The sequence below is a fragment of the Myxine glutinosa genome, chromosome 12 (genome assembly GCF_964187855.1).
Source record: "Myxine glutinosa chromosome 12, kmMyxGlut1.1, whole genome shotgun sequence".
Lineage (NCBI taxonomy): Eukaryota > Metazoa > Chordata > Myxini > Myxiniformes > Myxinidae > Myxine > Myxine glutinosa.
In genome coordinates, this window is record NC_136272.1 from 87,663,052 (window position 1) to 87,677,988 (window position 14,937).

Sequence of the window (14,937 nt, forward strand, 5' to 3'; positions counted from 1 at the left end):
ACTTACGAGTTTAATTCGTTCTGTGACCGAACTCGTAACTCAACTTGCTCGTTTCTCAAATTAAATTTCCCCATTAAAATGCATTGAAATGCTATTAATCCGTTCCAGCCCGCCAAAAACCACACCAATTTTTTTTTAAATATACAGTATATATAAAAATATCTCGCGCTTTATATTTCACCTGTATGCAGCATACAAGTTGGCAGGATGGCCTGGACTGGAGGTACGCACACTTGATTCTAAACTGTCCAGCCTGGGTTTGAATCCCGACCCAGCTATAACCTGTCATGTCGGTGTTTCACAGGCAGGGTGATTCATCAATGTGTGGACCGCTAAACTGGGCGCCCCGTTTGCGTCCCATTAGTTGTTGGATGTTAAGGATCTGTGTAGTGTTCTGGGCCCTGTGCTATTTCTGGTCTTCATCAATGACCTCATCGAAATGACCTCATCAATGACCCATCGAAAACCTTGATATTTTCTACCCCCGGTAATTCACCCCAGAGTCCTTGCAGTGTTCATATGTTTTATTCCTCTCCCACCTCCCCCCAAGTCCTCCCGATGTCCCTGCTCTCAAATGTTGTGTTTGTTTCCTTCCCCCTCTCTCCCCATATTGTCTGCCGCTCCCCTTGTTTTTTGTGTTTTGTGTGTCGGTTTGTCTTTTTGTGTGATTAATGTTAGCTCTTTCACGAGCCTCGATCTTGTATACAAAAAAAAAAAAAAAAAAAAAAAATCACCGTGTCTTCCACAAAGAGAAGGCGAGCTATCGCCGGCACTCTGAACAAGTTGTGGCCTGGCATGCTCTTCTCCTCTGCCGTTATATACGTCCTCCTCGGCATCTTTTTCCAGAAGAGCCCTGTCTCGTCACAGTTGAAGATTTGCTGGGGGATGTATCCTTCGGCTTGTATCAGTTCGGCAAAAGTTATAATAAAATCTTCAGCTGCCTTCACATCCGAGCTTGCTGCCTCACCATGCCTGACGACGGAGTGAATGCCGATCCTCTTCTTAAAATTATCAAACCATCCCCGACTGGCTTTGAATGACTCTTCCGATGCCTCGTCCGTTGATGTTCCCGCCGTCTGCTGCACCAAATCCCCGTAAATGTCTCGGGCCTTCTCACACATGATGTTCTCGGTCACGGTATCTCCTGCGAGCTGCTTCTCCGTCAACCACACAAACAACAACTTCGCCATCTCTTCATGGATAGAGGTCCGGAGCTTTGAAATAATTGTAACGCCCTTGGCTGGCGTTATAGCCTTTATCGACTCCTTCTGCTTCAAAATCGTACATATCGTAGAAGTACTACGATCGTTCTGCCTCGCCAAGTCGACAACACGCACACCTCGCTCATGTTGTTCGACGATTGCGTGTTTTATATCCAAGCACATCATCCTCTTCTTCTTCTCAGTACTGCCCTTGGCACTCAATTTCTTAGGACCCATGGTTAAAACTAAGAAATTTTCCAAATTAACCAAAATGCGAAAACAAAGCAGCAGCTATATACGGCACAGATGCTTGCACGGCAAGATAACCACGTGACCGGAACCCACCATGGTGGCGGGTGGCGTAAGCTCGTAACTCAGATCTCGGCTCGCATCACAAAGCAATAAACCGCCCGAGCGACGGCTCGTATCTCGGAAAACTCGTAAGTTGGTGCACTCGTAAGTTAAGGTTTCACTGTATATATATATATATATATATATATAAAACTAAAGTAAGCAATTTAGTGGCCCAAGCCATACACAACATATTGAAAGTTAGTCATCATCAAGATATTCATCTTCATCAGAGTCACTTTCCTCTGAAACAGAAGAATAATCTGGAATGGTTGATTCTTGCAAGGTTTTGGGAAGTGCTGGCCTGAGATGTCACACTGTCTTGCACAAGTCATTTTCCAGGATCCATCCATGGGTCAAGGGAGATGTAGCAGGATCAGATTTTTCAAAGTTAAGCAGTAAGTATGTCTGGAAGTTCACTCTCTTCACCTTAAGGTCATGGGAGTCTGTCAGGTGGAATACTTAGGGTTGACTTCCTTTTCATGCTCTTCCACTTTTGAGCTCGAGCTTCCCCCAGAGACTTGCTAATTTTGTCATTGTTGATGAATCTAATCGTGAACATGGCCATGTTATCAAGAACCTCTCTTGTTGCAGGGATCTCTTTGCCAACAGTCTGCAGCATAGCCCTGGCTTCATCTAAAGATTATCCTTTTTCATACAGAGTTGTAGGGTTGGTTGGCGGCAGGAAGGGCATCCGGCCGTAAAACATTGCTTCAAAAAGGGGACCAAAAAAACAACAACAACCACGGTCCCCGAAAAAGGCCAACCCCCGCTTGCAGGGAAAAATGGCCTCTAAAGGTGGTTTTTTGTTGTTTTTTTTTTTATACAGAGTCTTCCCCATGTCCAAAGAATGATGTTGTATCACAACCTGTATGTACATGAAGAGGGACAATTATTTCAGACACAGCCTGGGTACAAATGGTTTGGCAGTTGATGATTTCTCCTTTCCGTTTTATTGCCAGAAACCCATCAATCTTATGAGCAGCATGTGCAGCTAACATGATAACATCTGTACCTTCTGAATCTAGGATGACTGGTGTTTGGATTCCTGCTTTGCGAATTTGAGAATAGATGAAAAGGAGAATTGTATCAGCTTCAATGTGTGCACATTCAAAATCATGAACTTGACCTCCTGTTGTTAAATTCTCACATTTGGAACCCACAGAATATATGATTTCAGCAATTCAGCATTGAGGCCTTCTTGACATAACACACGTAGCTCACTTTTTAGGAATGTCTGTAAACGTTGCTCGTTTGCTGAGCTACGTTGTAGGTCCTGAAATGCTTTTGGTGATGGGAATTTATCTGATGATTTCATGAAGACATTTATTTGCCCATCGAGGCAGCCAGATTTGTTTGACCTCAAGATGTGCTCACTGTCTTTGATAGAATAAGGTAAGTCATATGGGTCATCAACAAGAACAATTTTACTTGCAGATGAGTGTCTGTTAATGACAACAGAAAGTATCCTTGAAGCATAATCTGCCCATGTGTAACTTGTTCCATCTGGCTTGTTACGATCTTCAGCTGAAGGGGTGCAACAGTGCCATATGAAACCCATGTCGACTAGAGCTATGAATTCATCTGGTAACTGTTGAACTTTTTCCACGTTCAGTGCTTCTACAAGTTTTGACTTTTGACCCTTTCTCATTGTGCTATTTATATTAAATATTGGCAGACACTCCTCAGTGACTCTATATTCCATCACTTCTGAGAGGAGGAACTTGTCCTTGTATGCTTCAGCGAGTGCAATGACTGATGCCATTGCTTTGTTTTCCATAGCTTCGGACTTGGTGATCTTCGCAGCAGAAGTATCTTTTGCTTGTGGTGGGTTGCTAAAAATTCTTCTTGAATTCCTGTGAATGGTTGCATGAAAAGATTTGCAGTTAGTGAACATTCTATCTTTGCAGAACGTTTCCAGCAAATTTGCTGGAATTTGCTCTCCATCCTTGTATGCTGAATCAAAGTCACTGACAAGCTCATCAGAAGCAAGAACACCAGACATCAGTGATCTCAGTCTAGTGTTGTTCATGCTGAAAGGATCACAGTCAAACTCAGTAATGCAACTATCTAAATCTTGGACAGCTTGCTCGTCTTGTTTGATGCGAGTTGGAGCATTTTCTGTGCGTCCTTGATGTGACTCATGTGTGTTTGCAAGTGCATGTAAAGATGAACATACTCTGTTCACCGAGTTTACATTGCGCACACCAGAGAGGAGCATCTTCTCATTTTTCAAGATTTTATGCCAACCAGCTTTCATCTTGGAGCCCTTGTTCATTGTCATTTCAATCCATAGGTCAAGTGGTAGACAAGAGTAAGGTTTTCCTGTTATGGACTGTGCAAACAGACCTTCTCTCATGTATTTGGCTCTCTTCTGGAAGACTTTCAATTTCTAGACAGTACTCCACAATCCATCTGCCATACTTGTCATTATCATAGACCTGTATCCAGGGTATCATCAGAAAGAAATATCTTACATCTTATCTTATCTTATCTTAAGCGCAAATCCATGTTCCGACATATGACACTGCTGTGGAAAAAATCTTCAACAACTACATGTTAATAAATTCAACTTGAACATATAAAGGTTGTTAGAATTTAATGGTACTAGGGCATTGCCCGTACGTGGGTGCCCGTTCCGTGGCCAAAAAAAAAAAAAAACGCTACCCGTACGCTCTACCCCGCCCGTACGCCCGTAAACAAAAAAAACAACGCTCTTCGCTTCCGCCCTTCGCTCTGACTGAATTGGGAGAAATAATGCGCATAAGAAATCGAATTACGTACCGTAATGGCGGTCAGCTCGTAACGCGCTCAGCTCCGCTCGTCTCACATCGGCCATGCCTACGCAACAGAGCGTTCTGTGATTGGCTGCCGGAAGATAAGTCGTCACTGTCCGGAAGTTCGCAAATCGCAGTTAGGATGAATCGTTTTAATTTAATCGCAGTTTGAATTCGTTTTAAAACATAGTTTAACGGCAACATAGTTTTCCAACGTGAAATAAATGAATACGCTGTCAAATGTGCCGTCCGAGGCAGAGTCTGATCGCCACGTTCGGCACACGTGATAGCTCGCTGCTCTCTGATTGGTTGAAGCGTTTTTTGGACATAGCTCGGTAAGTAATTGTCCGATTAATATGAAACCTTGAAAAGGCACATCCTCGGGTCCCCAGCAATATACCTGGCAAGTTTCAAGTATATCGGACCCGTGGTTGTCGAGAAACAGCGGTCACAGACACACAGACACACAGACACACAGACACACAGACACACAGACACACAGACACACAGACACACAGACACACAGACACACAGAGATTGCTGGAATTATAGATAGATAAGACTTTCAGCTGTTGTCAGAATATCTGGAAAATAATCTCTGAAAAAAAATAAAATAATAATAATGGTAAAAACAATAATTCCTTCAATAACTCATCAAATATTAAGAAAATGACAATATAAATTGTACTTTTGAATTCCTTGACCTCAAAAACATATATTTAGACTTAAAAATTATTTTTCTAACTTAATTAGAAGCGGAAATATGGCCAAATCAGTATTATTGGTGGCCATCTTGGATTTCACCCTCTGGTGGAGTTAGCCCACACTTTTGGGAAGGGTCCCCCGGCTAAAAAAAATTTAGTATTGCCTAATCATCCAAAATATGCCTTCAAACCATGGTCCTGAGAAAATGGTCACGGAATCTATTAGCTGGTCCCCTACTAATTTAAATGTTAGCTCCTTGTACATTTGTTGCAGTAGATAGACTCAACATCTAAATAAACGTATTGTCGCGTAACCGTGATTAACACCACAGTTACGGATGACCGATTTGCGAGACTTTAACTCCCGAGGCGAACACTCAATGGCGGACTCAAGTTCAACACCAACGCGCGGAATGGCGGGGCGCAGCGAAGGCTCCGCAACCTTATCTATTAAAATCAAACACCCAGGAAAACTGCGTTCAGATATTATGTACAAAAAGTAATATAAGGGTTTATTAGGAAAAGTAAAGCCAGTGAAAAAGCCCGCCGGTAAATCTAATAATTCTAATAAACCTAAATCGGGACGTCCCCACACGACTGACAGCAAACACAAACGAGGGAGATTAATCACGAAAATAACACGTCCCGTCGTTCAAAATATACGCGGAGATCGGGCTTATCTGTCTTTGTCGTCTTGTATTGTTGGTGTCCAGCACCGCTCCTTCCGGCCCGATCGCACACCACGAGGCCCCTCGCTCCAAGCACCACGCGTCCGACGCAGGCCAGCGGCTCCACTTGACCAGGGACAGGAAGGACTCCTTTCAACTCCACTCGACTCGACGACGCGGGAGTGCTGGCAGCCAAGTGCCAACGAACTGCTCAGTGCCAACTGGGTGTGCTCTCGTGTGTCTCCTGCGACTCCCTACAACCCGAACTGCACTCGAACTGCGACTGGAATGGCGTGTCCTCTCCAACTCTCCACCACCGCTCAACTCTCTGGTGCCTGCCTGCGTCTGCCAGTGCCTGCCACGAACTCAACTCAACTCAACTGCTGAAATGGCGTCCGACCGTCGCCTATATTGGTGGCCGATGACGTCCCCTTGGCGCACTCCTCAGCCAATCAAAGCCTCCCGCGACTCCTGACATCTCCCGTCCGTGACCCCGCGGTCCTGGCATAACACGTGCCGGCCAGGTTTTTAGGCCTTTGGAGGTGTACACGGTGGCGGCCAATTGTGGTGGTGTTTTTGACCTGGTTTCCTGTCAATTTAATACGAAGTCCTTGTCAGGGAAAGGGGATTATTTAATGTTGCGCTAAGGACCTAACTAATGTTTATGTGGTTTGCAGTGCCATAATGGACAAAGGTTTGATTACTAGGTGATACTCACAGGGGCGTTACCTTTAATCCCTCACTATTTAACACTCGGACCTCCAGGTAGATCCACACTCATACATCTTACCCCGACAACCGCCTGAACATCAATAACTTATTACATGTAGAGTCCCTGTCACGACAGCCGAATACCTACCTATTCAGATCTACCTAGCTCTAGATGTTGCATTACCAAATTCATAACACAGCCCCCCCCCTGGAACCGTAGCTCCTGCAAGGTTCACCGCAGGGCTACCATTCCAGCCTTAACACTTACTGTCACACACTTAATTAACCTATGAAATAAATCAGGAAGGGCTGTGGGAAGTGAGTCGGACTACCTACCTACACTTCCTTAACATGCTGAACCCCTTAACCATCATGCAAGTATGTACATCTTCTTCGTTGTTCCTGTGGAGGGAGGAAACAACAACACACAACACTAACTTAACCACAAAACTTAACCATCTTTCCAAAACTCAAAACTCTAACCTTTGTACATACCCCGGTCTACAGACCGCGTCCCCCGGTGGATGCCACAAGACACAACCTTACCTGCGGGGCCATCCCCAATGCATCCCACTAAATTTCCCACGGCCCTGTCCAGATGTTACAGGTGAGTGACACGGCTCGGTGGATTTCGCCCACATTCATGCTACACAGACCCCTTAACCACTCATTCTCATTCCATAGGTCATCAAGGCATTTCAAAAATCAATAAGGTTCTTCTTCAATACACCCCCCTGCAGGACCATGGCATTGATGTCATTCACGTGTGTGTGCATTCCTCAACTAGGCAGCGGGGAGGTACCGCACAAAAAGATGGTGGGGGCGCATCAGGCTGTGGTGCCCGCAGTCCCAAAAACAAGTCAACCGACTTACAAGTTCATTGCCCCCCCCCCCTTCACCTCTTGGCCCCATGACAGCCCAACAGCCCCTTTCCGCCGTTACCTCGCCGGTGAGGGTCTCCACACACACCAGGCTCCTTTGCCTCCTGCTTTCGCGCAGCAACACGGGTCACCGGGGGACTTCCTCACCCCGCGGCGCCCAACCAGACCCTCCACCGACGAGCTCCAATTTCCAGTTACCACCGGCTGCCAGGGGTAATTGCCGCAGAGGGGGGCCCGCAGGCATCGCTCCTCAGAGCTTGCTCTGTACCTGCGGACACACACACCTTCCCCACCCATGGTCCCCAAAACACACTTCCTCCCCCGCTGCCATTCAATTCTCCACACAACTCAGCACAATTCAGTACAATTCAGTACAATTCCATAGATGGTGTAAAAGGTGTTACAAGGCTTGCCATGGCCTGCTACATGTGAAATTCCCCCAGTTCACATTTAAACCATCACATCTTCCCAAAAGCACATTTCCAAAAGCACAATTATCACCCCTCATTATCTCCAATAATCATCACACACTCTCCAGGTTCCACTCTCACGACCACATCAAAACACGTAACCACAATACAAAAACATACGCCACCCACAAGACACTGTGGCTCCCATTCCATCCCCTCACCGGCCATGTCATCACTCGCTCTCACCTCCCAACTCCAAGTTACATGTCCCCAATTTCCCAAAGCAAATCCTGAAGCCTGGGACAGTACTCCTTAAAACACTCACCTCAAGTGCAGGTAGTTGCAGGTTGGTCAGGTTCAAAGGTGCCATCCACCCATACAATTCCCAAAATTTCACATTGGGCCAACCAAATACTTCCAAATTTCTCTTTTGTCCCCACTACACTGGCAGGTATGTGGATCCGCATCCAACGGTGATCATCACTACACTACCTGTGGCCACGACAGCTCTGCACCTCTACCGTGCAAGGGTCACCGGGACAAGGTGAGCAGTCAAAACGCCAACATGGCCCATGAGTGTCCATAAGGGCGCGACCCACCATCCATCCTTCGGCCCCCCTGCGAGGAACACAGCTGCAGCAGCCCCAGCTGGCCAATGTGGTGAGCACTTGCTGCCACAACACACACTACCGCACACACAACCTCGGCCCTGGGGGGCACGGTCGCAGTGCGTGGCATCCCTACAGCCACGTCCCCTGCACCTCCCCATCATCCCCCAGTCCGACTACAGAACTGCAGCCCCCCAGTGCTCACCCACACTTGACCACACCAAGGTCCAGTCAACAGCCATGCTCCACCAGGAGACCCACCCAGAAGACATGGTCCACACACCTCGGACACGCACAGCACCACGTTGACCCTCAGGCTACACAACTACATCCCCATCATCCCGCGTCCCAAATATCAGCACAGTTGCCCCCGCAACCAGTTGAAAGCTGTGTCTTGCTACCCTATTAATTTCATCACAGCCTCCAACACTTTGGTCTACACACCTGGATCAATAATGGCGTCACTATACAGTGTCCACCATGGCATTTCAAAATCCACCCTTAAATTTCCATCTAACCCACAGATTACCCATGCCAACCATTTGTCACATTTCACTCACCTCACCAAAGAAGGATGCTTTGCCATACACATGCCAGCCGAGCATGGCCCATATGCTCGGCTCGTTACACATCTCCCGATTCACATCCCCATGGGTCTCTTCCCAACCCGAGAGTCCATAAATCATAACGGAGCATCTGTGGAAGGTCACTCACACCATCACGTTCCACAGATGCCCCAATGGTTGTCCGGCAGGCTATCTCCATCCCTGTCCATTCGGTTTGACCCGCGTCCATAGACCAACACGGCATGGCAGGTCATCACATGCCAGTTGTCCCAAAGTCTCAGGGAGAGGGTGTCAGGTCGCATGCCCGGGTGATCACTACATCAGGCCCAAGCTGGCCGTCCGCAGTGCCACCACCAAAGCGCGACCCACAACACCTCCCCCTAGTGGTCCTCAATAAATGCCAACCCAGACTTGAGAAACCACCTCGGACCCCTCTGGAGGTCTTAACCCCCACCAGGGTCCGGTGACCCTGCCGGCCCGAGCCACCAGCTCGGACGGCGCCCCGACGGACAAGGGACGCCACACTCCACCAGACCCCCCGTGGGACCCAGGTCGTACCTCGACACCCAAGGCTGGACCCCACGTCCAAATCTCGCCATCACAGCCCCCCAGCTGGCCGGCATACCCAAATTTTGAAAGGGGCAACTTTTGCCCGAGGCCATCACCCATGACCTCTCCATGTCCAAATCCCGCAGCCCGGGGACCAATCCCCACCATGGCTGCTCCAAATCAATTTCCCATTGTAATTTTATTTTACAAATTTTCATTCCCACTGCCATTCCGCAGCTGCAGGGAACAACCTCTACCACCGGTTGTTCTGCCCCTCCCTGCAGTTGATCCAAATTCCCTACAGGGACCAAATCTCCAGAAGCTCTATCTCCCGATCCTCCAAGATCCAAATCCAGCCCGGAGCCAACACACTCCCCCAACTGGTTGTCCAATTTTGGAGCCTCTGTTTCCGAATAGCAGTGTACAGTGAGCGTCCCCTCGGTCATTCCAACCACCTCCTCGGACCAACTCACCTCTTCCCCCAGACTCCTTTGGGCCTGAACAAGCTCTACCTCCATGGGACTGTCACAGGTCTCCAGCCGCTCCTGCATAAAATCACTCACCCTTTCATTATCCATTAGTGGCCCCCACAGGCCTTTCTCAATTAACCCTTGCTCCTGCTCTTTTATGCGGGTTTCCAACCCCCTCACCTCCTCGGCCAATTTGCCCCCCTGTCGGTTGAGCAGTCCCCATTCCTCACTCTGCTGTAGCATTCTGGCATCCACCCGGCCCCGATAGCCTTCCAGGTCCCCATTTGCTTTATCAATTCGAGCATTTGTGGCACCAATCTGACCCTCCAACTTTTCCCCCATTTGGACAGCCTGCGTCACGCCCTCCTCTATTTTTGACATTAATTCTTCCCGTTTCAATTCAATTTCCACCCCTATGGCTTTTTCCATCTCCCCCATTTGAGTTTCTACTTTACCCTCAAATTTCCCCAGTCTGTCCGTAATTTGGTTTTGCACTCTCCCTTCTATGCCATCAATTCGTTCCCCCAGCTGCTGTGCCATTTCCCCAATTTTTCCTTCCAATTGTTCATTCCTTTCCTTTATTTCATTCCTCCATTCCTTCCCCTGGGACTCCATTTTATTTTCCAACCCACTTTTCATTTGTCCCATTTGTTCCTCCAATCGATCACTCATTCCCTTCATTCCTTCCCTACATTCCTTCCCCTGGGACTCCATTTTATTTTCCATCCCACTTTTCATTTGTCCCATTTGTTCCTCCAATCGCTCACTCATTCCCTTCATTCCTTCCCTACATTCCTTCCCCTGGGACTCCATTTTTTGAAGCAATTGACCCAACATCTGGTCGGTTGTCGGGGCCGTTCCTACTGCTCCCGACTCCCCGGTGGGGGAGGGGGATAAGTTGGTGCTCGGGACGAGGGAGGTTCCAAGGCTCACCTCCACATCTAATTCCCCTATTTCCGGCTCACTCCCGACGCTGACGGAGGCCTCGCTGCGTACTTCCATCTCATCAATTTCCGACATCCGCTTTCCGGAAGATTGTTTCCCGCGCGCGTATTTATTTTAATAATTCCTGAAACAATTTAAATTTGACGAAGACACGATATCGCGCTCCGTTTGCCCGATTGATTATTAAATTTCTCCGCCTCGACTATAAAAATTTTGCGTTCGAACGTCGGGCGCAATGTACGCCCGACCGTGTCGATGTCTCCCCGCGGACAAAAAAATTTGTCCGACCGTGTCGATGTCTCGCCGCGGACAAAAAATTTGTCCGACGGGTTCAAATCCCACTCCTGACACCACTTGTCGCGTAACCGTGATTAACACCACAGTTACGGATGACCGATTTGCGAGACTTTAACTCCCGAGGCGAACACTCAATGGCGGACTCAAGTTCAACACCAACGCGCGGAATGGCGGGGCGCAGCGAAGGCTCCGCAACCTTATCTATTAAAATCAAACACCCAGGAAAACTGCGTTCAGATATTATGTACAAAAAGTAATATAAGGGTTTATTAGGAAAAGTAAAGCCAGTGAAAAAGCCCGCCGGTAAATCTAATAATTCTAATAAACCTAAATCGGGACGTCCCCACACGACTGACAGCAAACACAAACGAGGGAGATTAATCACGAAAATAACACGTCCCGTCGTTCAAAATATACGCGGAGATCGGGCTTATCTGTCTTTGTCGTCTTGTATTGTTGGTGTCCAGCACCGCTCCTTCCGGCCCGATCGCACACCACGAGGCCCCTCGCTCCAAGCACCACGCGTCCGACGCAGGCCAGCGGCTCCACTTGACCAGGGACAGGAAGGACTCCTTTCAACTCCACTCGACTCGACGACGCGGGAGTGCTGGCAGCCAAGTGCCAACGAACTGCTCAGTGCCAAATGGGTGTGCTCTCGTGTGTCTCCTGCGACTCCCTACAACCCGAACTGCACTCGAACTGCGACTGGAATGGCGTGTCCTCTCCAACTCTCCACCACCGCTCAACTCTCTGGTGCCTGCCTGCGTCTGCCAGTGCCTGCCACGAACTCAACTCAACTCAACTGCTGAAATGGCGTCCGACCGTCGCCTATATTGGTGGCCGATGACGTCCCCTTGGCGCACTCCTCAGCCAATCAAAGCCTCCCGCGACTCCTGACATCTCCCGTCCGTGACCCCGTGGTCCTGGCATAACACGTGCCGGCCAGGTTTTTAGGCCTTTGGAGGTGTACACGGTGGCGGCCAATTGTGGTGGTGTTTTTGACCTGGTTTCCTGTCAATTTAATACGAAGTCCTTGTCAGGGAAAGGGGATTATTTAATGTTGCGCTAAGGACCTAACTAATGTTTATGTGGTTTGCAGTGCCATAATGGACAAAGGTTTGATTACTAGGTGATACTCACAGGGGCGTTACCTTTAATCCCTCACTATTTAACACTCGGACCTCCAGGTAGATCCACACTCATACATCTTACCCCGACAACCGCCTGAACATCAATAACTTATTACATGTAGAGTCCCTGTCACGACAGCCGAATACCTACCTATTCAGATCTACCTAGCTCTAGATGTTGCATTACCAAATTCATAACAGTATCAAATCTTGAGAAGGACACTCATTGAAGTCCTCCACGCAAAAATGAAAAATATTTTGAACACAGAGGTAAAGTTCAGCTATCTTTACAAAACGTGTCAATAAACAAGAGGTTGCCTCAAATACAAAAAGCAAAAAGCGTGAACATCACAAGGGGTGGTGCAACAAGTCACAGCACTGCAACACAAATAGGCACGCACCTGAATACAGTCAAAACAAAATGACACAGGAATGGAAACAACACTCCTAAGAGTCAAGGACAGAATGACAGCAGTCCTCAATATCGTGTGTGTCCTCCCTGAGCTGTGATGCAGGCTGTACACCTCCGACGCATGCTCTGTACCAGGCGTCTGATGCGGTCCTGGGGAAGTCTGTCCCACTCCTCCTGCAAGCCTTGAATGAACATTTGCCAATTGACAGCCGTTGATCTCCTCGATGCAAGACGTCGACCAAGCTCATCCCAAAAATGCTCAATGGGATTGAGGTCAGGGGAATAAGGCATCCAAGGCATCACTTTAACACACTGTTCCTGGAGGAAGTTGGTGGTCAGGCAAGCAGCATGAAGTCGAGCGTTGTCCTGCTGGAAAACTGCGATGTCAGGATGAGCCTGGAGAAATGGCAGCAGATGAGGTCTCAAAACCTCATTGACATAATGCTGACTAGAGAGATTGCCTTCGATGACGACCAGAGGTGTCCTGAAACGGGTGGAAATGCTGGCCCATGCCATCACACTGGGTCCTCCCCAACGATTGATCTGGCAAATACAGCATGATGCATACCTTTCCCCACCTCTGCGCCATACCCGTCGACTCCCATCAGCAGCATGGAGAAAAATCTGGACTCATCGCTGAACAAGACTGCACTCCACCGTTGCTGTGTCCAGCAGTGATGCTGCAGACACCATCTTCGTCTGTTCCACCGATGCACGGCATTCAACACTGGAGCTCTGCAAGGATGTCTTGCCACCAGGCCCCGACTTCTCAAACGCCACCGCACAGCAGAGACACTGATGCGGTTGTTGTGGCGACCTTTTGTCACTGCAGCTGTTTGCGTCGCAGGGTGGAAACGATCACGAAGATGCTGCAGCACAATCCAGCGGTCTTAGTTTAGGGTGGTCACCTGTGGTCTTCCTCTTCGTGGACCATCATTCACAGTTCCAGTTTCACAGTAACGCCTGGCCAGGTTGGAAGTTGGAGGCTGTGAGCAACCACGACGTTGGGCAATTGTTCGCTGGCTTACAACAGCCTCAAGCATCCAAATTGCCCTTAAACGTTTTTCAGATCTCAGGCGTGGCATCTGAATATTCTTGTTGTTTTCCCTGTCAGAAGCCTCTAGAGTCTAGAGTGACTATGGACAGCAGTAAATGAATGTCTAACCATGAGAACTGAAGGATTTCATTATGAGGGTCATTATTTAAAGGGAAAGATCCATACACAGAACCACTCAAGCATGCCATTGTTGATCAACCAGGTGATTGAAGTGAAGTTCCCGTTACATAATCAGCCATTACAATTGAAGAAACGTGCTTGTAAAGCTGCACATTTCAAAAAATGAAAGTGATAAGTTTCTATTGATGTTCAGTTTATATCCAAAAACAAGTTTAAAAAGTGAAGAGGAGGAAAATAAAATGCTTTACTTCAGACGCTTCCAAAGATTAGGTTTCTTCGCTGTAATTGACGGTAAAGAATGGTTCACACCGTCATCAGCTGAACAAGCAGACTTGTTCATGTTTCGTTCCCTGAAAAAGAACAGAACCCTTAAATCCACAACCAAGTGCAAATGCGCTAAACCGGATGTATATACATTCTCCATTTCAACAACTGACACTACAATTCCCCTCCAGGAAACATCACATAAAATTAAACAATATCGGGAAAAGGTGCATTAAAAAAAAATTAAAAAAAACCCATGATTTTGGTTGAGATGGGCAGGTGGACAAAGGAATGTGCTCTCAATGTTTGTTAATCCATCAGCTGACACCTCATTCCCTGATGATGCTCCTGTACGTCCTCCGCACTCTCACACCACTCCTTCCTCCCGCCGGCAAGTGACAATAAGTAAACTAGAGAGTTCATAGAACACCTTACTCCCCGCAGTCTTGAGAAAAAGGACATACGGCGCGTCTTTTCAAATCTTGCTTTGCCTTTCCGAGCACGATCCACGTTTCCTACGAGCCGGGATTTTGTCTAAATCTTGATTCCCCCAAAGCTGAGAGCATGAGCTCATCAAATTTGATTGGTCGAGATGGGGTAATATTTTGTACAAGTACTGCTGAACTGGAGGTTTTTCGAAACTGGAGGTCAAATACGCGATTTGTGTTCTACAGTGTTCAAGTATTTAAATCATTTGAAACAATCAATCGCCTATGTACCCCGTCGGTGAAGTGATGCGAGTTGACAAAATGGAAGACGCAAGGCGGCCATCTTGGAACATTGGACGGGCCGACCAAATTTTCAATAGCGTTCTT

General features: G+C 47.7%; 1 protein-coding gene across 1 annotated transcript in view; it reads right to left on the minus strand.

Moving 5' to 3' along the window:
* Positions 1-14,505, minus strand: part of LOC137437583 (uncharacterized) — a 230,052-nt gene extending 215,547 nt beyond the window's left edge. The window contains exon 1 of the mRNA XM_078766282.1: positions 14,107-14,505. Coding sequence (XP_078622408.1) covers positions 14,107-14,282 — 176 coding nt within the window. The 5' untranslated portion in view covers positions 14,283-14,505. The remainder of the gene's footprint in view (positions 1-14,106) is intronic.
* Between the last annotated feature and the right edge of the window lie 432 nt (positions 14,506-14,937).